At 33.7% G+C, this 23,068-nt stretch overlaps 2 protein-coding genes across 3 annotated transcripts in view; one reads left to right on the top strand and one right to left on the bottom strand.

The window, feature by feature from the left end:
• LOC143241959 (granulin-2-like) overlaps window positions 1–23,068 on the top strand; it is a 214,628-nt gene that overhangs the window by 24,759 nt on the left and 166,801 nt on the right. The gene's annotated exons all lie outside the window — the stretch shown is intronic.
• LOC143241951 (granulin-like) lies at window positions 14,381–16,022 on the bottom strand. The gene is made up of 3 exons (XM_076485267.1): window positions 15,897–16,022; window positions 15,507–15,590; window positions 14,381–14,724 (listed from the first exon to the last, which is right to left on the bottom strand). The coding sequence occupies exons 2-3, from the start codon at window positions 15,562–15,564 to the stop codon at window positions 14,438–14,440; spliced, it is 345 nt and encodes a 114-aa protein (XP_076341382.1). The 5' UTR covers window positions 15,565–15,590; window positions 15,897–16,022; the 3' UTR covers window positions 14,381–14,437.

Genomic DNA, 23,068 nt, shown 5'->3' on the forward strand with positions numbered 1-23,068 from the left:
GGTGTTTTGTATCAGTTATTCCCAAACAACGGTATTTTTATAGTGTGGTGTTTCTGTATCAGTTATTCTCAAACGACTATTTTTTATAGTGTTGTTTTTTGTATCAGTAATCTCAAACGAATGTGTTTATAGTAGTGTTTCTGTATCAGTGATTTCAAACGACTATTTTTATAGTGATGTTTTGTATCAGTGATTATCAAACAACAGTATTTTTAAAATGGTGTTTCTATCAGTGATTCTCAAACGACTGTGTTTTATAATGGTGTTTTGTACAAGTGATTCTCAAACTGTGTTTTTTATAGTGGTGTTTTGTATCAGATTATCAAACGACTATGTTTTATAGTGGTGTTTTTGTATCAGTTATTCTCAAACGACTGTTTTTATAGTGGTGATTCTGTATCAGTTATTCTCAAACGACTGTGTTTTATAGTGGTTTTTGTATCAGTTATTCTCAAACGACTGTGCTTTTTATAGTGGTGTTTCTGTATCAGTTATTCTCAAACGACTGTGTTTTTATAGTGGTGTTTTGTATCAGTGTTCTCAAACGACTGTGTTTTTATAGTGGTGTTTCTGTATCAGTTATTCTCAAACGACGTTTTATAATGGTGTTTTGTGTCAGTGTTCTCAAACGACTGTGTTTTTATAGTGATGTTTCTGTATCAGTTATTCTCAAACGACTGTGTTTTATAGTGGAGTTTTGATCAGTGATTCTCAAACGACTGTGTTTTTATAGTGGTGTTTCTGTATCAGTTATTTTCAAACGACTATGTTTTTATAGTGGAGTTTCTGGAGTCAGTGATTCTCAAACGACTGTGATTTTAAACGACTGTGTCTGTATCAGTTATTTTCAAACGACTATGTTTTTTATAGTGGTGTTTCTGTGTGAGTTTTTCTCAAACGACTGTGTTTTTTATAGTGGTGTTTCTGTATCAGTGATTCTCAAACGCTATAACGTCCTAATGGTTGAAAGGACGGTCATGTTGGTGGGATGGGGTACGAACCCTGACCCTGAGATTGTGAGTCCCAAATGACTGTGATTCACTGTTGTATATTATTTCGAAGGCGTTTCTTCACATTTCTGTCCTCTGTCTAACGTTTGGAACTAGAACATCTCTGTTATTTCTATTATGTTATGTTGGTGTCTCTCACGCTATATTGATTTCTCACTTAAGTGTGTTTTAAACAATATATGTATCATGAGTTGCTATAGAAGAATATCTTTATACACATAGTAACAATAATTATGGAAAACGTATGTCTCCCCCGTCTGTGTTACACTTTGCAGAAAAATACTTTTCTCACGATTCAGCTCCATCTACAGTCTTTCTGCAAAAAACTCAGACTCAACTTTCGTCCTGTAAGAAATATGTTTACTTGACCCACAATATATTCAGTTATAAACACGTGAGTTAAAGACAACTCAGGACAGTTTTAGGTTTCACCAAGAATTATTTGCAATAGTAAGACGTTATTCACAGTGTAAATAAATGTAAATAGTAAACCACGTGTGTTTCGTCACAAACCACCATTATGTATGCCTCAATGTTCTATAAAGTTGTGTTTCAAAAAAGAAGCTGATCTTCTAAATATCTGACAGCTCTTTTCTTGACTTGTCTAATGTATTTCGTCTCATCTCTGGTTGGCTGTGGCCTGAAATGCCATGCAAGCGTGTCAAGGTGTGAAATGTAATCTGATGGTCGCGGGTTCGCATTCCGTCGTGCCAAACATGCTCGCCCTCCCACCACATATGGGCGTTATAATGTGACGGTAAGTCCCACTATTCGTTGGTAAAAGTGAAGCCCAAGAGTTATAGGTGGGTGGTGATGAGTAGCTGCCTAAGCCTAGTCTTACACTGCTAAATTAGGGACAGATAGCACAGATAGCCTCAAGTTGCAAAGTGCGAAATTCAAAACAAACAAAGAAAAAACAAACTGTTTGGCTTCTTTTCAAACATCAGCGTAAAACGTGACGATGATTATACACCCTCATTTTTTGATTTGATAGATTAAAGAAAAGGCAGCATTAACAGTTCCCACAGCCAACTTTTGCGCTCTCTATTCGAAAAGTAGTATTTCACTTTTACTCTATAACGCGAGATTCTGCGCTTCGATAGGGACGAGACAAGATATACCTCCTCTGAAGGCTTGGTGAATTCTACGTGCTCTACGACTTATTTTAGTATCATATTCTCCCGTGAGTTCCTTTAGTCATTCACCCTTTAGCAGATACAGAGACAAAGACCTTATTACCTTAAGAACTAACCTGAGACTGCAAGTCTTCACTAAGTTGGTAACAGGCGTCATGCCGCCGGAGTCGGAGCGGTCAGACACCATGGAGAACGCTGTAGCGTCTGATAAAGAGGGAACAAGTCCGTGTAGAACAGGGACCAAAAAAGTAAGTCTAGTGACGGTGCATATATGGTAGATGATAATGTAAAATTAAAATCCCTGATGTTTATTGTTGAAAAGAACTAAAAAACCAAACTAACTCTAAGCAATGTTATACTGTAAGAACTAGAAAACAAAGAACACTTATTAAGGATATTTTACTTTCAACTTGTGATGATAGTAGCTAATAAGCCTACAGTATCAGACAACGACAATCCAATAACTAGTAGTTTAAGTATTCTCAAACTCACCCTGGATATTCCACAACACAAATTCTAAAGAAGACGAATTGTTCCTGACGACGAAGGCTTCGCGCTCTTGCGGTGACTCGTAGTTAGAAAAAACAACTTAAACAAAAGTCAACCGATCTCGCCAAACGTACACAATTCTGCACCGATATACCAAAGCATTCCATTATTATCCAAGGAGTCCCTGGTAGTTTCAACCAGCCACAACTGGCTGTAAAGAAATATACAGGTGCTAGCCAACGACCACGATTATTAACATTAAGCGTCTGTCTAGAGCGGTGTTATGGTTCAAGGAAAGGAACCCGCTGACACATGGTTGAGATATGTTTTTGTTTTATCACTGTTTTGTCAAACTGTTTTTGATGATTTGAGGTTCGACACACATTATAATAAAACAGTCTTTATCACATATATACTTAATTTATAACTTTATTTTTCTCTCGTCAATTTTAGTGACAATGGTGCATGGAAAGCATGTCACTTAAAAAATATAGATTTGAATTTTAAAACAAAAATACCAAAATAATTAAAGGTTTTTTGTTTTTGATTTTACCGTGCTCATCTCAAGATTTCTAGCAGCGACGATAGATGTCGCTTTCGGTGCGTCTCCCGAACTGCACCAGCAAAGGATGGACATCGATTACATCTGGTAGAATCTGCTGAACACGAATGCAGAGGACAACATGTTTCTCCACTACAGCAACAAACGGCATTGTGAATTCCGCAACAACCGAAACCACCATTAGGGATGCAAGCAACAAGTATTCTGTCAGGGCAGATCCATCCATTTCCACAGTAAACAACAGCTACGGATAAAATAAATCGTTCATATTACATTATGTGTTAACAATAGAATGTTTATCACTGATCGTTTCGACTCTCCCAGGTAATATCATAAATAACCTTTATTTTACTTCACACTATCAAGAGACTAAGTTAAGGAAAACATAACTTTAGCTGTTGTCGTTATTAAACACGTGACAGAGGTAGACAAAATGGCTAGTCCTGTACCATGTGTTTTCTACACCAGTGGACCAATACCAAGCATTTTAATTACTGTGTAAACAAGTGTTTTATATCTAAAATTAATAAGAAACCTAAGAAAGAGAGCACAACTTCTTATAACCGTTTAACCTCAATTTTAATAATATTATAAGATGTATAATAACATGTCTGTGATAAAGGTTTTTTTAATTCAACTATTTTAAAATAAATTGTAAACAGTTTAAAAATATAACTTGGCTAATTATCTGAATTAATTATATATTATGTGCACGTCCATCTGTTAATGTATGTGATCTGTTTCTTATTTTACTTTGTTTCTCCGGACGATGGCGCTGTATGACAAAAGAAACATGGAGAGACTGGTTCAACAAAATTAACTGTTTATTTTATGAAAGTTTTACCGTGTTAAACAGTTTAGTAGATTTTAGTTTTATCGTGTTATATAACTTACGTTCAGATTGATGATTTAGTAGGAAGTCGTTCATTCCACAGATTCGAACAATTCCTTTCCAGAATCAGATCACGTGATTAAATACATAATAAAGACAAAGCGATGTGTAATATCAAAATTCTCACACAAACTTACCATAAGCGTCTCCCGCTAGGACGACAAGAGAGAACAGAACCAGGAATGCGGTTTTCATGTCTACAGTATACGAATCACAAGACACTGAAGAGATTCAAAATAAATTAAAACAATTTATTCAAACAGGAACAAAACTTACAACGGAATTCCAGAAAACAAACGAACAATTTTGTTTTGAAAAATTACAAAGACGTAATTTGAGTTGTTGTTAAACTGTGGTTTGTTACAAATATCACGAATGATAATTTTAACACGTTAAAAAAATTGTATCTTACTTCACTTGTTATTCAGAAAAAAGTTCTATTTTAAAGATGCTAAGAAAGTTATTACTTCTAAAGTTATAAAACAGATAATTCACACATAATGTATCAACATAAAGATATCCTACCTTCCTGATGATTTTCAGTTAACTTCACTTGCAAGTTTTGTCTATTGTTTCAGACAGAACTAGAAACATTGAGTCCATATCTTTTATAGTAAAATGTTCACCAAAAACACGAAATGAAATTTCAGAAACTGCTTCACCATATCTGACATTCACCTTGATCTGAATATAAAAAACTTGTATTGTGGAACACTTTACAAGTCGTCTTGTAACATTCCGAAGATTTCTTGGAAGAGTTTATTTTTTTCATTGTTAATAGGTTCAATATTTTTTATATCAGTTACAGGTAAATATTCCTCATGGTCAGGACCAGTGACACGCTAAAAAATCGGTTTCCATACTTGTCCTTGGCAAAAGCAAAGATAAACAAATATACAGATCTGACCTTGACAACAAACTGAGGTACACATTATGGAAAGGAGCTTTTGTCTCTCTCAGAGTCGAAGTGTCACGTAAAAAACTGTCTTCACCTGATCTTTTAGATGTTGAAAACTAGACTAAAATATTTGTCTATTATAATATGTTTGTCCTGAGAGTTGTTCATTTCATGAGACGACACTTTACGTTACAAACAAACATACAAGATTAAGAAACCATTTATAAGCATAGGTTGATATTAAATTTCATTATTTTATAGCCGTACAGCAATAAACTTTAAGGCTTATAGGGCTAAAATTCAAGGTTCAAACCTTCGGTGGATACGTTGGAATCCCATATGACTTGTGTTTATAAACGTTGATTAAATTTCGAGTTAAGTTATTCTCAAACGACTATGTAATTATAGTGGAGTTTCTGTTTGAGTTATTCTCAAACGAGTGTGTGTTTATAGTGGCGTTTCTGTATCAGTTATTCTCAAACGATTGTGTTTTTACAGTGGTGTTTCTGTATCAGTTATTCTCAAACGACTATTTTTTATAGTGATTTTTTTTATCAGTGATTCTCAAACGACTGTGTTTTTTATAGTGGTGTTTCTGTATCAGTTATTCTCAAACGACTGTGTTTTTATAGTGGTGTTTCTGTATCAGTTATTCTCAAACGACTGTGTTTTTATAGTTATGTTTTTGTATCAGTGATTATCAAACGACTACGTTTTTATAGTGGTGTTTCTGTATCAGTTATTCCCAAACAACTGTATTTTTATAGTGGTGTTTCTGTATCAGTTATTCTCAAACGACTATTTTTTTATAGTGGTGTTTTTGTATCAGTGATTCTCAAACGAATGTGTTTTTATAGTGGTGTTTCTGTATCAGTGATTCTCAAACGACTATTTTTATAGTAGTGATGTTTTGTATCAGTGATTATCAAACGACTGTTTTTTAAAGTGGTGTTTCTTGTATCAGTGATTCTCAAACGACTGTGTTTTATAATGGTGTTTTTGTATCAAAGTGATTCTCAAACGATTGTTTTTTTATAGTGGTGTTTTGTATCAGTGATTATCAAACGACTGTGTTTTATAGTGGTGTTTCTGTATCAGTTATTCTCAAACGACTGTGTTTTTTTATAGTGGTGTTTCTGTATCAGTTATTCTCAAACGACTGTGTTTTATAGTGGTGTTTTGTATCAGTGATTCTCAAACGACTGTGTTTTTATAGTGGTGTTTCTGTATCAGTTATTCTCAAACGACTGTGTTTTTATAGTGTGTTTCTGTATCAGTTATTCTCAAACGACTGTGTTTTTATAGTGGTGTTTCTGTATCAGTTATTCTCAAACGACTGTGTTTTTATAGTGGTGTTTTTCTATCAGTTATTCCCAAACGACTGTGTTTTTATAGTGGTGTTTCTATATCAGTTATTCTCAAACGACTATTTTTTATAGTGGTTTTTTGTGTCAGTGATTCTCAAACGACTGTGGTGTTTTTGTATCAGTTATTCTCAAACGACTGTGTTTTTTTATAGTGGTGTTTTTGTATCAGTGATTCTCAAACGACTGGTTTTTTTATAGTGGTGTTTCTGTATCAGTTATTCTCAAACGACTATTTTTATAGTGGTGTTTTTGTATCAGTGATTCTCAAACGACTATTTTTTATAGTGGTTTTTTTGTATCAGTTATTCTCAAACGACTGTGTTTTTATAATGGTGTTTCTGTATCAGTTATTCTCAAACGACTGTGTTTTTATAGTGGTGTTTTGTATCAGTTATTCTCAAACGACTGTGTTTTTGTATAGTGGTGTTTTGTATCAGTGTTCTCAAACGACTGTGTTTTTATAGTGGTGTTTCTTGTATCAGTTATTCTCAAACGACTATTTTTATAGTGGTGTTTTTGTATCAGTGATTCTCAAACGACTGTGTTTTTATAGTGGTGTTTCTGTATCAGTTATTCTCAAACGACTGTGTTTTTTATAGTGGTGTTTCTGTATCAGTTATTCTCAAACGACTGTGTTTTTTATAGTGGTGTTTTGTATCAGTGATTCTCAAACGACTACGTTTTTATAGTGGTGTTTCTGTATCAGTTATTCTCAAACGACTATATTTTTATAGTGGTGTTTCTTGTATCAGTTATTCTCAAACGACTATTTTTTATAGTGTTGTTTTTGTATCAGTGTATTCTCAAACGACTGTGTTTTTTATAGTGGTGTTTCTGTATCAGTGATTCTCAAACGACTATTTTTTATAGTGGATGTTTTTGTATCAGTGATTCTCAAACGACAGTATTTTTATAGTGGTGTTTCTGTATCAGTGATTCTCAAACGACTGTGTTTTATAGTGGTGTTTCTGTATCAGTTATTCTCAAACGACTGTGTTTTATAGTGGTGTTTCTGTATCAGTTATTCTCAAACGACTGTGTTTTTATAGTGGTGTTTTTGTATCAGTGATTCTCAAACGACTACGTTTTTATAGTGGTGTTTCTGTATCAGTTATTCCCAAACGACTGTGTTTTTATAGTGGTGTTTCTGTATCAGTTATTCTCAAACGACTGTGTTTTTATAATGGTGTTTCTGTATCAGTTATTCTCAAACGACTATTTTTATAGTGGTTTTTTTGTATCAGTGATTCTCAAACGACTGTGTTTTTATAGTGGTGTTTCTGTATCAGTGATTCTCAAACGACTATTTTTTATAGTGGTGTTTCTGTATCAGTGATTCTCAAACGACTGTGTTTTTATAGTGGTGTTTTTGTATCAGTGTTCTCAAACGACTGTGTTTTTTATAGTGGTGTTTCTGTATCAGTTATTCTCAAACGACTATTTTTTATAGTGGTGTTTTTGTATCAGTGATTCTCAAACGACTGTGTTTTTATAGTGGTGTTTCTTCTATCAGTTATTCTCAAACGACTATTTTTTATAGTGGTTTTTTTGTATCAGTGATTCTCAAACGACTGTGTTTTTTTATAGTGGTGTTTCTGTATCAGTGATTCTCAAACGACTATTGTTTTTATAGTGGTGTTTCTGTATCAGTTATTCTCAAACGACTGTGTTTTTATAGTGGTGTTTCTGTATCAGTTATTCTCAAACGACTGTGTTTTTATAGTGGTGTTTCTGTATCAGTTATTCTCAAACGACTTGTTTTTATAGTGGTGTTTCTGTATCAGTTTTCTCAAACGACTGTGTTTTTATAGTGGTGTTTCTGTATCAGTTATTCTCAAACGACTGTGTTTTTATAGTGGTGTTTCTGTATCAGTTATTCTCAAACGACTGTGTTTTTATAGTGGTTTTTTTTGTATCAGTGATTCTCAAACGACTACGTTTTTATAGTTTTTTCTGTATCAGTTATTCTCAAACGACTGTTTTTTTATAGTGGTGTTTCTGTATCAGTTATTCTCAAACGACTGTGTTTTTATAGTGGTGTTTCTGTATCAGTTATTCTCAAACGACTGTGTTTTTATAGTGGTGTTTTTGTATCAGTGATTCTCAAACGACTGTGTTTTTATAGTGGTGTTTCTGTATCAGTTATTCTCAAACGACTATTTTTTATTAGTGGTGTTTTTGTATCAGTGATTCTCAAACGACTGTGTTTTATAGTGGTGTTTCTGTGTCAGTTATTCTCAAACGACTGTGTTTTTATAGTGGTGTTTCTGTATCAGTTATTCTCAAACGACTGTGTTTTTATAGTGGTGTTTTTGTATCAGTGATTCTCAAACGACTACGTTTTTATAGTGGTGTTTCTGTATCAGTTATTCTCAAACGACTGTATTTTTATAGTGGTGTTTCTGTATCAGTTATTCTCAAACGACTGTGTTTTTATAGTGGTGTTTCTGTATCAGTTATTCCCAAACGACTGTGTTTTTATAGTGGTGTTTCTGTATCAGTGATTCTCAAACGACTATTTTTTATAGTGATGTTTTGTATCAGTGATTCTCAAACGACTGTATTTTTAAAGTGGTGTTTCTGTATCAGTGATTCTCAAACGACTGTGTTTTTATAATGGTGTTTTGTATCAGTGATTCTCAAACGACTGTGTTTTTATAGTGGTGTTTTTGTATCAGTGATTATCAAACGACAACGTTTTTATAGTGGTGTTTCTGTATCAGTTATTCTCAAACGACTGTGTTTTTATAGTGGTGTTTCTGTATCAGTTATTCTCAAACGACTGTGTTTTTATAGTTATGTTTTGTATCAGTGATTATCAAACGACTACGTTTTTATAGTGGTGTTTCTGTATCAGTTATTCTCAAACGACTGTGTTTTTTATAGTGGTGTTTCTGTATCAGTTATTCTCAAACGACTGTGTTTTTTATAGTGGTGTTTCTGTATCAGTTATTCTCAAACGACTGTGTTTTTATAGTGGTGTTTTTGTATCAGTGTTCTCAAACGACTGTGTTTTTATAGTGGTGTTTCTGTATCAGTTATTCTCAAACGACTATTTTTTATAGTGGTTTTTTTTGTATCAGTGATTCTCAAACGACTGTGTTTTTATAGTGGTGTTTCTGTATCAGTGATTCTCAAACGACTATTTTTTATAGTGGTGTTTCTGTATCAGTGATTCTCAAACGACTATTTTTTATAGTGGTGTTTCTGTATCAGTGATTCTCAAACGACTATTTTTTATAGTGATGTTTTGTATCAGTGATTATCAAACGACAGTGTTTTATAGTGGTGTTTCTGTATCAGTTATTCTCAAACGACTGTGTTTTTATAGTGGTGTTTCTGTATCAGTTATTCTCAAACGACTGTGTTTTTATAGTGGTGTTTTTTGTATCAGTGATTCTCAAACGACTATTTTTATAGTGGTGTTTTTGTATCAGTGATTCTCAAACGACTGTGTTTTATAGTGGTGTTTTTGTATCAGTGATTCTCAAACGACTGTGTTTTTATAGTGGTGTTTTGTATCAGTGATTCTCAAACGACTACGTTTTATAGTGGTGTTTCTGTATCAGTTATTCTCAAACGACTGTGTTTTTATAGTGGTGTTTCTGTATCAGTTATTCTCAAACGACTGTGTTTTTATAGTTATGTTTTTGTATCAGTGATTATCAAACGACTACGTTTTTATAGTGGTGTTTCTGTATCAGTTATTCTCAAACGACTGTGTTTTTATAGTGGTGTTTCTGTATCAGTTATTCTCAAACGACTGTGTTTTATAATGGTGTTTCTGTATCAGTTATTCTCAAACGACTGTGTTTTTATAGTGGTGTTTCTGTATCAGTTATTCTCAAACGACTGTGTTTTTATAGTGGTGTTTTGTATCAGTGATTCTCAAACGACTACGTTTTTTATAGGGTTTTTCTGTATCAGTTATTCTCAAACGACTGTTTTTTTATAGTGGTGTTTCTGTATCAGTTATTCTCAAACGACTGTGTTTTTATAATGGTGTTTCTGTATCAGTTATTCTCAAACGACTGTGTTTTTATAGTGGTGTTTTTGTATCAGTGTTCTCAAACGACTGTGTTTTTATAGTGGTGTTTCTGTATCAGTTATTCTCAAACGACTGTATTTTATAGTGGTGTTTCTGTATCAGTTATTCTCAAACGACTATTTTTTATAGTGGTGTTTTGTATCAGTGATTCTCAAACGACTGTGTTTTTATAGTAGTGTTTCTGTATCAGTGATTCTCAAACGACTATTTTTTTAGTGAGTGATTTTTTATATCAGTGATTCTCAAACGACAGTATTTTTAAAGTGGTGTTTCTGTATCAGTGATTCTCAAACGACTATGTTTTTATAGTGGTGTTTTTGTACAAGTGATTCTCAAACGATTGTGTTTTTATAGTGGTGTTTTTGTATCAGTGATTATCAAACGACTACGTTTTTATAGTGGTGTTTCTGTATCAGTTATTCTCAAACGACTGTGTTTTTATAGTGGTGTTTCTGTATCAGTTATTCCCAAACAACTGTGTTTTTATAGTGGTGTTTCTGTATCAGTTATTCTCAAACGACTGTGTTTTTATAGTGGTGTTTTGTATCAGTGTTCTCAAACGACTGTGTTTTTTATAGTGCTCTTCTGTATCAGTTATTCTCAAACGACTATTTTTATAGTGGTGTTTTTTGTATCAGTGATTCTCAAACGACTGTGTTTTTATAGTGGTGTTTCTGTATCAGTTATTCTCAAACGACTGTGTTTTTATAGTGGTGTTTCTGTATCAGTTATTCTCAAACGACTGTGTTTTTATAGTGGTGTTTTTGTATCAGTGTTCTCAAACGACTGTGTTTTTATAGTGGTGTTTCTGTATCAGTTATTCTCAAACGACTGTGTTTTTATAGTGGTGTTTCTGTATCAGTGATTATCAAACGACTACGTTTCTATAGTGGTGTTTCTGTATCAGTTATTCCCAAACAACGGTATTTTTATAGTGGTGTTTCTGTATCAGTTATTCTGAAACGACTATTTTTTATAGTGTTGTTTTTGTATCAGTAATTCTCAAACGAATGTGTTTTTATAGTAGTGTTTCTGTATCAGTGATTCTCAAACGACTATTTTTTATAGTGATGTTTTTGTATCAGTGATTATCAAACAACAGTATTTTAAAATGGTGTTTCTGTATCAGTGATTCTCAAACGACTATGTTTTTATAATGGTGTTTTTGTACAAGTGATTCTCAAACGATTGTGTTTTTATAGTGGTGTTTTTGTATCAGTGATTATCAAACGACTACGTTTTTATAGTGGTGTTTCTGTATCAGTTATTCTCAAACGACTGTGTTTTTATAGTGGTGATTCTGTATCAGTTATTCTCAAACGACTGTGTTTTTATAGTTATGTTTTTGTATCAGTGATTATCAAACGACTACGTTTTTATAGTGGTGTTTCTATATTAGTTATTCCCAAACAACTGTGTTTTTATAGTGGTTTTTCTGTATCAGTTATTCTCAAACGACTGTGTTTTTATAATGGTGTTTCTGTATCAGTTATTCTCAAACGACTGTGTTTTTATAATGGTGTTTTTGTGTCAGTGTTCTCAAACGACTGTGTTTTTATAGTGATGTTTCTGTATCAGTTATTCTCAAACGACTATGTTTTTATAGTGGAGTTTCTGAGTCAGTGATTCTCAAACGACTGTGTTTTTATAGTGGTGTTTCTGTATCAGTTATTTTCAAACGACTATGTTTTTATAGTGGAGTTTCTGAGTCAGTGATTCTCAAACGACTGTGTTTTTATAGTGGTGTTTCTGTATCAGTTATTTTCAAACGACTGTGTTTTTATAGTGGTGTTTCTGTATCAGTGATTCTCAAACGCTATAACGTCCTAATGGTTGAAAGGACGGTCATGCTTGGTGGGATGGGGGTACGAACCCTGACCCTGAGATTGTGAGTCCCAAATGACTGTGATTCACTGTTGTATATTATTTCGAAGGTGTTTCTTCACATTTCTGTCCTCTGTCTAACGTTTGGAACTAGAACAATCTGTTATTTCTATTATGTTTGTTGGTATTTCTCTCACGCTATATTGATTTCTCACTTAAGTGTGTTTTAAACAATATATGTATCATGAGTTGCTATAGAAGAATATCTTTTATACACATAGTACACAATAATTATGGAAAACGTATGTCTCCCCGTCTGTGTTACACTTTGCAGAAAAAATACTTTCTCACGATTCAGCTCCATCTACAGTCTTTCTATAAAAACTCAGACTCAACTTTCGTCCTGTAAGAAATATGTTTACTTGACCCACAATATTATTCAGTTATAAACACGTGAGTTAAAGACAACTCAGGACAGTTTTAGGTTTCACCAAGAATTATTTGCAATAGTAAGACGTTATTCACAGTGTAAATAAATGTAAATAGTAAACCACGTGTGCTTCATGTCACAACCATTATGTATGCCTCAATGTTCTATAAAGTTGTGTTTCAAAAGAAGCTGATCTTCTAAATTTATCTGACAGCTCCTTTCTTGGACTTGTCTAATGTATTTCGTCTCATCTCTGGTTGGCTGCGGCCCGGCATTGCCAAGCGTGTCAAGGCGTGTGAAATGTAATCTGATGGTCGCGGGTTCGCATTCCCGTCGTGCCAAACATGCTCGCCCTCCCACACATATGGGCGTTATAATGTGACGGTAAGTCCCACTATTCGTTGGTAAAAGTGAAGCCCAAGAGTTATAGGTGGGTGGTGATGAGTAGCTGCCTAAGCTCTAGTCTTACACTGCTAAATTAGGGACAGATAGCACAGATAGCCCTCAAGTTGCTTTGTGCGAAATTCAAAAACAAACAAAGAAAACAAACTGTTTGGCTTCTTTCAAACATCAGCGTAAAACGTGACGATGATTATACACCCCTCATTTTGATTTGATAGATTAAAGAAAAGGCAGCTAATTAACAGCACCCACAGCCAACTTTTGCGCTCTCTATTCGAAAAGTAGTATTTCACTTTTACTCTTATAACGCGAGATTCTGCGTTTCGATAGGGACGAGACAAGATATACCTCTGAAGGCTTGCGAATTCTACGTGCTCTACGACTTATTTTAGTATCATATTCTCCGAGTTCCTACTATTCACCTCGAGTTTCACGCTAGCAGATACAGAGACAGAAGACCTTATTACCTTAAGAAGTAACCCGAGACTGCAAGTTTCACTAAGTTAAACAGAGAGGCGTCATGCCGGCCGGAGTCGGAGCGGTCAGACACCATGGAGAACGCTGTAGCGTCTGATAAAGAGGGAACAAGTCCGTGTAGAACAGGGACCAAAAGTAAGTCTAGTGACGGTGGCCATATAGTAGATGATAATGTAAAATTAAAATCCCTGATGTTTATTGCTGAAAAAGAACTAAAAGCCAAACTAACTCCTGCTAAATATGCTACTGTAAGAACTAGAAAAACAAAGAACACTTATTAAGGATATTTTACTTTCAACTTGTGATGATAGTGTAGCTAATAAGCCTACAGTATCAGACAACGACAATCAAATAACTAGTAGTTTAAGTATCTCAAACCTCACCCTGGATATTCCACAACACACAAATTCTAAAGAAGACGAAATTGTTCCTGACGACGAAGGCTTCGCGCTCGTTCGTGACTCGTAGTTAGAAAAAAACAACTTAAACAAAAGTCAACCGATCTCGCCAAACGTACACAACTCGCACCGGATATACCAAAGCATTCCATTATTATCCAAGGAGTCCCTGGTAGTTTCAACCAGCCACAACTGGCCAAAGAAATATACAGGTGCTAGCCAACGACCACGATTATTAACATTAAGCGTCTGTCTAGAGGCGGTGTTATGGTTCAAGGAAAGGAACCCGCTGACACATGGTTGAGATATGTTTGTTTTATCACTGTTTTGTCAAACTGTTTTTGATGATTTGAGGTTCGACACATTATAATAAAACAGTCTTTATCACATATACTTTAATTTATAACTTTTATTTTTCTCGTCAATTTTAGTGACAATGGTGCATGGAAAGCATGTCACTTAAAAAATATAGACTTTAATTTTAAAACAAAAATACCAAAATAATTAAAGGTTTTTTGTTTTGATTTTAATTTCCGTGCTCAACTCAAGATTTCCTAGCAGCGACGATAGATGTCGCTTTCGGTGCGTCTCCCGAACTGCACCAGCAAAGGATGGACATCGATTACATCTGGTAGAATCTGCTGAACACGAATGCAGAGAAGGACAACATGTTTCTCCACTACAGCAACAAACGGCATTGCGAATTCCGCAACAACCGAAACCACCATTAGGATGCAAGCAACAAGTATTCCCGTCAGGGCAGATCCATCCATTTCCACAGTAAACAACAGCTACGGATAAAATAAATCGTTCATATTACATTATGTGTTAACAATAGAATGTTTATCACTGATCGTTTCGACTCTCCCAGGTAATATCATAATAACCTTTATTTTACTTCACACTATCAAGAGACTAAGTTAAGGAAAACATAACTTTTAGCTGTTGTCGTTATTAAACACGTGACAGAGGTAGACAAATGGCTAGTCCTGTACCATGTGTTTCTACACCAGTGGACCAATACCAAGCATTTTAATTACTGTGTAAACAAGTGTTTTATATCTAAAATTAATAAGAAACCTAAGAAAGAGCACAACTTCTATAACCGTTTAACCCTCAATTTTAATATTATAAGATGTATAATAACATGTCTGTGATAAAGGTTTTTTAATTCAACTATTTTAAAAATAAATTGTAAACAGTTTAAAAATATAACTTGGCTAATTATCTGAATTAATTATATATTATGTGCACGTCCATCTGTTAATGTATGTGATCTGTTTCTTATTTTACTTCTTGTTTCTCCGGACGATGGCGCTGTAGATGACAAAAGAAACATGGAGAGACTGGTTCAACAAAATTAACTGTTTATTTTATGAAAGTTTTACCGTGTTAAACAGTTTAGTAGATTTTAGTTTTATCGTGTTATATAACTTACGTTCAGATTGATGATTTAGTAGGAAGTCGTTCATTCCACAGATTCCAACAATTCCTTTCCAGAATCAGATCACGTGATTAAATACATAATAAAGACAAAGCGATGTGTAATATCAAAATTCTCTCACAAACTTACCATAAGCGTCTCCCGCTAGGACGACAAGAGAGAACAGAACCAGGAATGCGGTTTTCATGTCTACAGTATACGAATCACAAGACACTGAAGAGATTCAAAATAAATTAAAACAATTTATTCAAACAGGAACAAAACTTACAACGGAATTCCAGAAAACAAACGAACAATTTTGTTTTGAAAAATTACAAAGACGTAATTCTGAGTTGTTGTTAAACTGTGGTTTGTTACAAATATCACGAATGATAATTTTAACACGTTAAAAAATTGTATCTTACTTCACTTGTTATTCAGAAAAAAAAGTTCTATTTTAAAGATGCTAAGAAAGTTATTACTTCTAAAGTTATAAAACAGATAATTCACACATAATGTATCAACATAAAGATATCCTACCTTCCGATGATTTTCAGTTAACTTCACTTGCAAGTTTTGTCTATTGTTTCAGACAGAACTAGAAATACCGAGCAGTCCATATCTTTTATAGTAAAATGTTCACCAAAAAACACGAAATGAAATTTCTCAGAAACTGCTTCACCATATCTGACACCACCTTGATCTGAATATAAAAACTTGTATTGTGGAACACTTTACAAGTCGTCTTGTAACATTCCGAAGATTTCTTGGAAGAGTTTATTTTCTCATTGTTAATAGGTTCAATATTTTTATATCAGTTACAGGTAAATATTCCTCATGGTCAGGACCAGTGACACGCTAAAAATCGGGTTTCCATACTTGTCCTTGGCAAAGCAAAGATAAACAAATATACAGATCTGACCTTGACAACAAACTGAGGTACACATTATGGAAAGGAGCTCTTTGTCTCTCTCAGAGTCGAAGTGTCACGTAAAAAAAACTGTCTTCACCCGATCTTTTAGACGTTGAAAACTAGACTAAAATATTTGTCTATTATAATATGTTTGTCCTGAGAGTTGTTCATTTCATGAGACGACACTTTACGTTACAAACAAACATACAAGATTAAGAAACCATTTATAAGCATAGGTTGATATTAAATTTCATTATTTTATAGCCGTACAGCAATAAACTTTAAGGCTTATAGGGCTAAAATTCAAGGTTAGTTATTCTCAAACGACTATGTTTTTATAGTGGTGTTTCTGTATCAGTTATTCTCAAACGACTGTGTGTGTTTATAGTGGTGTTTCTGTATCAGTTATTCTCAAACGACTGTGTTTTTTATAGTGGTGTTTCTGTATCAGTTATTCTCAAACGACTGTGTTTTTTATAGTGGTGTTTCTGTATCAGTTATTCTCAAACGACTGTGTTTTTATAGTGGTGTTTTTGTATCAGTGTTCTCAAACGACTGTGTTTTTATAGTGGTGTTTCTGTATCAGTTATTCTCAAACGACTGTGTTTTTATAGTGGTGTTTTTGTATCAGTGATTCTCAAACGACTATTTTTTATAGTGGTGTTTCTGTATCAGTTATTCTCAAACGACTGTGTTTTTTATAGTGGTGTTTCTGTATCAGTTATTCTCAAACGACTGTGTTTTATAGTGGTGTTTTTGTATCAGTGATTCTCAAACGACTGTGTTTTTATAGTGGTGTTTCTGTATCAGTTATTCTCAAACGACTGTGTTTTTTATAGTGGTGTTTCTGTATCAGTTATTCTCAAACGACTATTTTTTATAGTGGTGTTTTTGTATCAGTGATTCTCAAACGACTGTGTTTTTTTATAGTGGTGTTTCTGTATCAGTGATTCTCAAACGACTATTTTTTATATTGATGTTTTTATAGTGGTGTTTTTCTATCAGTGATTCTAAAACGACTGTTTTTTATAGTGGTGTTTCTGTATCAGTGATTCTCAAACGACTATGTTTTTTATAGTGGTGTTTTTGTATCAGTGATTCTCAAACGACTGTGTTTTTTTATAGTGGTGTTTTTGTATCAGTGATTCTCAAACGACTACGTTTTTTATAGTGGTGTTTCTGTATCAGTTATTCTCAAACGACTGTGTTTTTTATAGTGGTGTTTCTGTATCAGTTATTCTCAAACGACTGTGTTTTTTATAGTGGTGTTTTTGTATCAGTGATTCTCAAACGACTGTGTTTTTATAGTGGTGTTTCTGTATCAGTTATTCTCAAACGACTGTGTTTTTTATAGTGGTGTTTCTGTATCAGTTATTCTCAAACGACTGTGTTTTTATAGTGGTGTTTCTGTATCAGTTATTCTCAAACGACTGTGTTTTTTATAGTGGTGTTTCTGTATCAGTTATTCTCAAACGACTGTGTTTTTTATAGTGGTGTTTCTGTATCAGTTATTCTCAAACGACTGTTTTTTTTATAGTGGTGTTTTTGTATCAGTGATTCTCAAACGACTGTGTTTTTCTGTATCATAGTGGTGTTTCTGTATCAGTTATTCTCAAACGACTGTTTTTTTTATAGTGGTGTTTTTGTATCAGTGATTCTCAAACGACTGTGTTTTTTATAGTGGTGTTTCTGTATCAGTTATTCTCAAACGACTGTGTTTTTTATAGTGGTGTTTTTGTATCAGTGATTCTCAAACGACTGTGTTTTTTATAGTGGTGTTTCTGTATCAGTTATTCTCAAACGACTGTTTTTTTATAGTGGTGTTTTTGTATCAGTGATTCTCAAACGACTGTGTTTTTTATAGTGGTGTTTCTGTATCAGTGATTCTCAAACGACTGTTTTTTTATAGTGGTGTTTTGTATCAGTGATTCTCAAACGACTGTGTTTTATATAGTGGTGTTTCTGTATCAGTTATTCTCAAACGACTGTGTTTTTTTATAGTGGTGTTTCTGTATCAGTTATTCTCAAACGACTGTGTTTTTATAGTGGTGTTTTTGTATCAGTGATTCTCAAACGACTTGTTTTTATAGTGGTGTTTCGTATCAGTGATTCTCAAACGACTTTTTTTTTATAGTGGTGTTTCTGTATCAGTTATTCTCAAACGACTGTGTTTTTTATAGTGGTGTTTCTGTATCAGTTATTCTCAAACGACTGTGTTTTTATAGTGGTGTTTCTGTATCAGTTATTCTCAAACGACTGTGTTTTATAGTGGTGTTTTGTATCAGTGATTCTCAAACGACTGTGTTTTTTATAGTGGTGTTTCTGTATCAGTTATTCTCAAACGACTGTGTTTTTATAGTGGTGTTTTGTATCAGTGATTCTCAAACGACTGTGTTTTTATAGTGGTGTTTCTGTATCAGTTATTCTCAAACGACTGTTTTTTTATAGTGGTGTTTTTGTATCAGTGATTCTCAAACGACTGTGTTTTTTTTATAGTGGTGTTTCTGTATCAGTTATTCTCAAACGACTGTGTTTTTTTATAGTGGTGTTTCTGTATCAGTGATTCTCAAACGACTGTGTTTTTTATAGTGGTGTTTCTGTATCAGTTATTCTCAAACGACTGTGTTTTTTATAGTGGTGTTTCTGTATCAGTTATTCTCAAACGACTGTGTTCTTTTATAGTGGTGTTTCTGTATCAATGATTCTGAAACGACTATTTTTTATAGTGGTGTTTCTGCATCAGTGATTCTCAAACGACTGTGTTTTTTATAGTGGTGTTTCTGTATCAGTGATTCTCAAACGACTGGTTTTTTATAGTGGTTTTTGTATCAGTTATTCTCAAACGTTTTTTATAGTGGTGTTTTTGTATCAGTGATTCTCAAACGACTGTGTTTTTTATAGTGGTGTTTTTGTATCAGTGATTCTCAAACGACTGTGTTTTTTATAGTGGTGTTTCTGTATCAGTTATTCTCAAACGACTGTGTTTTTTATAGTGGTGTTTCTGTATCAGTTATTCTCAAACGACTGTGTTTTTTATAGTGGTGTTTTGTATCAGTGATTCTCAAACGACTGTGTTTTTATAGTGGTGTTTCTGTATCAGTTTTTCACAAACGACTGTGTTTTTCTAGTGGTGTTTCTGTATCAGTTATTCTCAAACGACTGTGTTTTTATAGTGGTGTTTCTGTATCAGTTATTCTCAAACGACTGTGTTTTTATAGTGGTGTTTTTGTATCAGTGATTCTCAAACGACTGTGTTTTTATAGTGGTGTTTCTGTATCAGTTATTCTCAAACGACTATTTTTTTATAGTGGTGTTTTTGTATCAGTGATTCTCAAACGACTGTGTTTTTTATAGTGGTGTTTCTGTATCAGTGATTCTCAAACGACTGTGTTTTTATAGTGGTGTTTCTGTATCAGTCTCAAACGACTGTGTTTTTTTATAGTGGTGTTTCTGTATCAGTCTCAAACGACTGTGTTTTTTTATAGTGGTGTTTCTGTATCAGTGATTCTCAAACGACTGTTTTTTATAGTGGTGTTTCTGTATCAGTGATTCTCAAACGACTGTGTTTTTTATAGTGGTGTTTCTGTATCAGTTATTCTCAAACGACTGTGTTTTTTATAGTGGTGTTTCTGTATCAGTTATTCTCAAACGACTGTTTTTTTATAGTGGTGTTTCTGTATCAGTTATTCTCAAACGACTGTGTTTTTTATAGTGGTGTTTTTGTATCAGTGATTCTCAAACGACTGTGTTTTTTATAGTGGTGTTTCTGTATCAGTGATTCTCAAACGACTGTGTTTTTATAGTGGTGTTTCTGTATCAGTTATTCTCAAACGACTATTTTTTTATAGTGGTGTTTTTGTATCAGTGATTCTCAAACGACTGTGTTTTTTATAGTGGTGTTTCTGTATCAGTTATTCTCAAACGACTGTGTTTTTATAGTGGTGTTTTTGTATCAGTGATTCTCAAACGACTGTGTTTTTTATAGTGGTGTTTCTGTATCAGTTATTCTCAAACGACTGTGTTTTTTATAGTGGTGTTTCTGTATCAGTTATTCTCAAACGACTGTGTTTTTCAAACGACTGTGTTTTTAGTGGTGTTTCTGTATCATAGTGGTGTTTTGTATTTCTGTATCAGTTATTCTCAAACGACTGTGTTTTTTATAGTGGTGTTTCTGTATCAGTGATTCTCAAACGACTGTGTTTTTTATAGTGGTGTTTCTGTATCAGTGATTCTCAAACGACTGTGTTTTTTATAGTGGTGTTTTTGTATCAGTGATTCTCAAACGACTGTGTTTTTTATAGTGGTGTTTCTGTATCAGTGATTCTCAAACGACTGTTTTTTTATAGTGGTGTTTTTGTATCAGTGATTCTCAAACGACTGTGTTTTTTATAGTGGTGTTTCTGTATCAGTTATTCTCAAACGACTGTGTTTTATAGTGGTGTTTCTGTATCAGTGATTCTCAAACGACTGTGTTTTTATAGTGGTGTTTTTGTATCAGTGATTCTCAAACGACTGTGTTTTTTATAGTGGTGTTTCTGTATCAGTTATTCTCAAACGACTGTGTTTTTATAGTGGTGTTTCTGTATCAGTTATTCTCAAACGACTGTGTTTTTTATAGTGGTGTTTCTGTATCAGTTATTCTCAAACGACTGTGTTTTTTATAGTGGTGTTTCTGTATCAGTTATTCTCAAACGACTGTGTTTTTATAGTGGTGTTTCTGTATCAGTGATTCTCAAACGACTGTGTTTTTTATAGTGGTGTTTCTGTATCAGTTATTCTCAAACGACTGTTTTTTTATAGTGGTGTTTTGTATCAGTGATTCTCAAACGACTGTGTTTTTTATAGTGGTGTTTCTGTATCAGTGATTCTCAAACGACTATTTTTTATAGTGGTGTTTCTGTATCAGTGATTCTCAAACGACTGTGTTTTTTAGTGGTGTTTCTGTATAGTGGTGTTTTTGTATCAGTGATTCTCAAACGACTGTTTTTTATAGTGGTGTTTTTGTATCAGTGATTCTCAAACGACTGTGTTTTTTATAGTGGTGTTTCTGTATCAGTTATTCTCAAACGACTGTGTTTTTTATAGTGGTGTTTCTGTATCAGTTATTCTCAAACGACTGTGTTTTTTATAGTGGTGTTTCTGTATCAGTTATTCTCAAACGACTGTGTTTTTTATAGTGGTGTTTTTGTATCAGTGATTCTCAAACGACTGTGTTTTTTATAGTGGTGTTTCTGTATCAGTTATTCTCAAACGACTGTGTTTTTTATAGTGGTGTTTCTGTATCAGTGATTCTCAAACGACTGTGTTTTTTATAGTGGTGTTTTTGTATCAGTGATTCTCAAACGACTGTGTTTTTTATAGTGGTGTTTCTGTATCAGTTATTCTCAAACGACTGTGTTTTTATAGTGGTGTTTCTGTATCAGTGATTCTCAAACGACTGTATCAGTTTTCTCAAACGACTGTGTTTTTATAGTGGTGTTTCTGTATCAGTTATTCTCAAACGACTGTGTTTTTATAGTGGTGTTTCTGTATCAGTGATTCTCAAACGACTGTGTTTTTTATAGTGGTGTTTCTGTATCAGTGATTCTCAAACGACTGTGTTTTTTATAGTGGTGTTTCTGTATCAGTTATTCTCAAACGACTGTGTTTTTTATAGTGGTGTTTTTGTATCAGTGATTCTCAAACGACTGTGTTTTTATAGTGGTGTTTCTGTATCAGTTATTCTCAAACGACTGTTTTTTTATAGTGGTGTTTTTGTATCAGTGATTCTCAAACGACTGTGTTTTTTATAGTGGTGTTTCTGTATCAGTGATTCTCAAACGACTGTGTTTTTTTATAGTGGTGTTTCTGTATCAGTGATTCTCAAACGACTGTGTTTTTTATAGTGGTGTTTCTGTATCAGTGATTCTCAAACGACTGTTTTTTTATAGTGGTGTTTCTGTATCAGTTATTCTCAAACGACTGTGTTTTTATAGTGGTGTTTCTGTATCAGTTATTCTCAAACGACTGTGTTTTTTATAGTGGTGTTTTGTATCAGTGATTCTCAAACGACTGTGTTTTTATAGTGGTGTTTCTGTATCAGTTATTCTCAAACGACTGTGTTTTTTTATAGTGGTGTTTTTGTATCAGTTATTCTCAAACGACTGTGTTTTTTATAGTGGTGTTTCTGTATCAGTTATTCTCAAACGACTGTGTTTTTTATAGTGGTGTTTTTGTATCAGTTATTCTCAAACGACTGTGTTTTTATAGTGGTGTTTCTGTATCAGTTATTCTCAAACGACTGTGTTTTTCTCAAACGACTGTATAGTGGTGTTTCTGTATCAGTTATTCTCAAACGACTGTGTTTTTATAGTGGTGTTTCTGTATCAGTGATTCTCAAACGACTGTGTTTTTATAGTGGTGTTTCTGTATCAGTTATTCTCAAACGACTGTGTTTTTTATAGTGGTGTTTTTGTATCAGTGATTCTCAAACGACTGTGTTTTTTATAGTGGTGTTTCTGTATCAGTGATTCTCAAACGACTGTGTTTTTTTATAGTGGTGTTTCTGTATCAGTTATTCTCAAACGACTGTGTTTTTTATAGTGGTGTTTTGTATCAGTGATTCTCAAACGACTGTGTTTTTTATAGTGGTGTTTCTGTATCAGTGATTCTCAAACGACTGTGTTTTTTATAGTGGTGTTTCTGTATCAGTGATTCTCAAACGACTGTGTTTTTTGTATAGTGGTGTTTCTGTATCAGTTATTCTCAAACGACTGTGTTTTTATAGTGGTGTTTCTGTATCAGTGATTCTCAAACGACT

The sequence above is a fragment of the Tachypleus tridentatus genome, unplaced genomic scaffold (assembly GCF_004210375.1).
Source record: "Tachypleus tridentatus isolate NWPU-2018 unplaced genomic scaffold, ASM421037v1 Hic_cluster_1, whole genome shotgun sequence".
Classification (NCBI taxonomy): domain Eukaryota; kingdom Metazoa; phylum Arthropoda; class Merostomata; order Xiphosura; family Limulidae; genus Tachypleus; species Tachypleus tridentatus.

Bases quoted from the DNA above. Each gene is read 5' to 3' on its own strand.
- LOC143241951 (XM_076485267.1), bottom strand. From the start codon at position 15,564: ATGAAAACCGCATTCCTGGTTCTGTTCTCTCTTGTCGTCCTAGCGGGA. The intron at 14,725-15,506 runs GTAAGTTTGTGA...TTTTATCCGTAG, and splicing joins CCTAGCGGGAGACGCTTATG to CTGTTGTTTACTGTGGAAAT.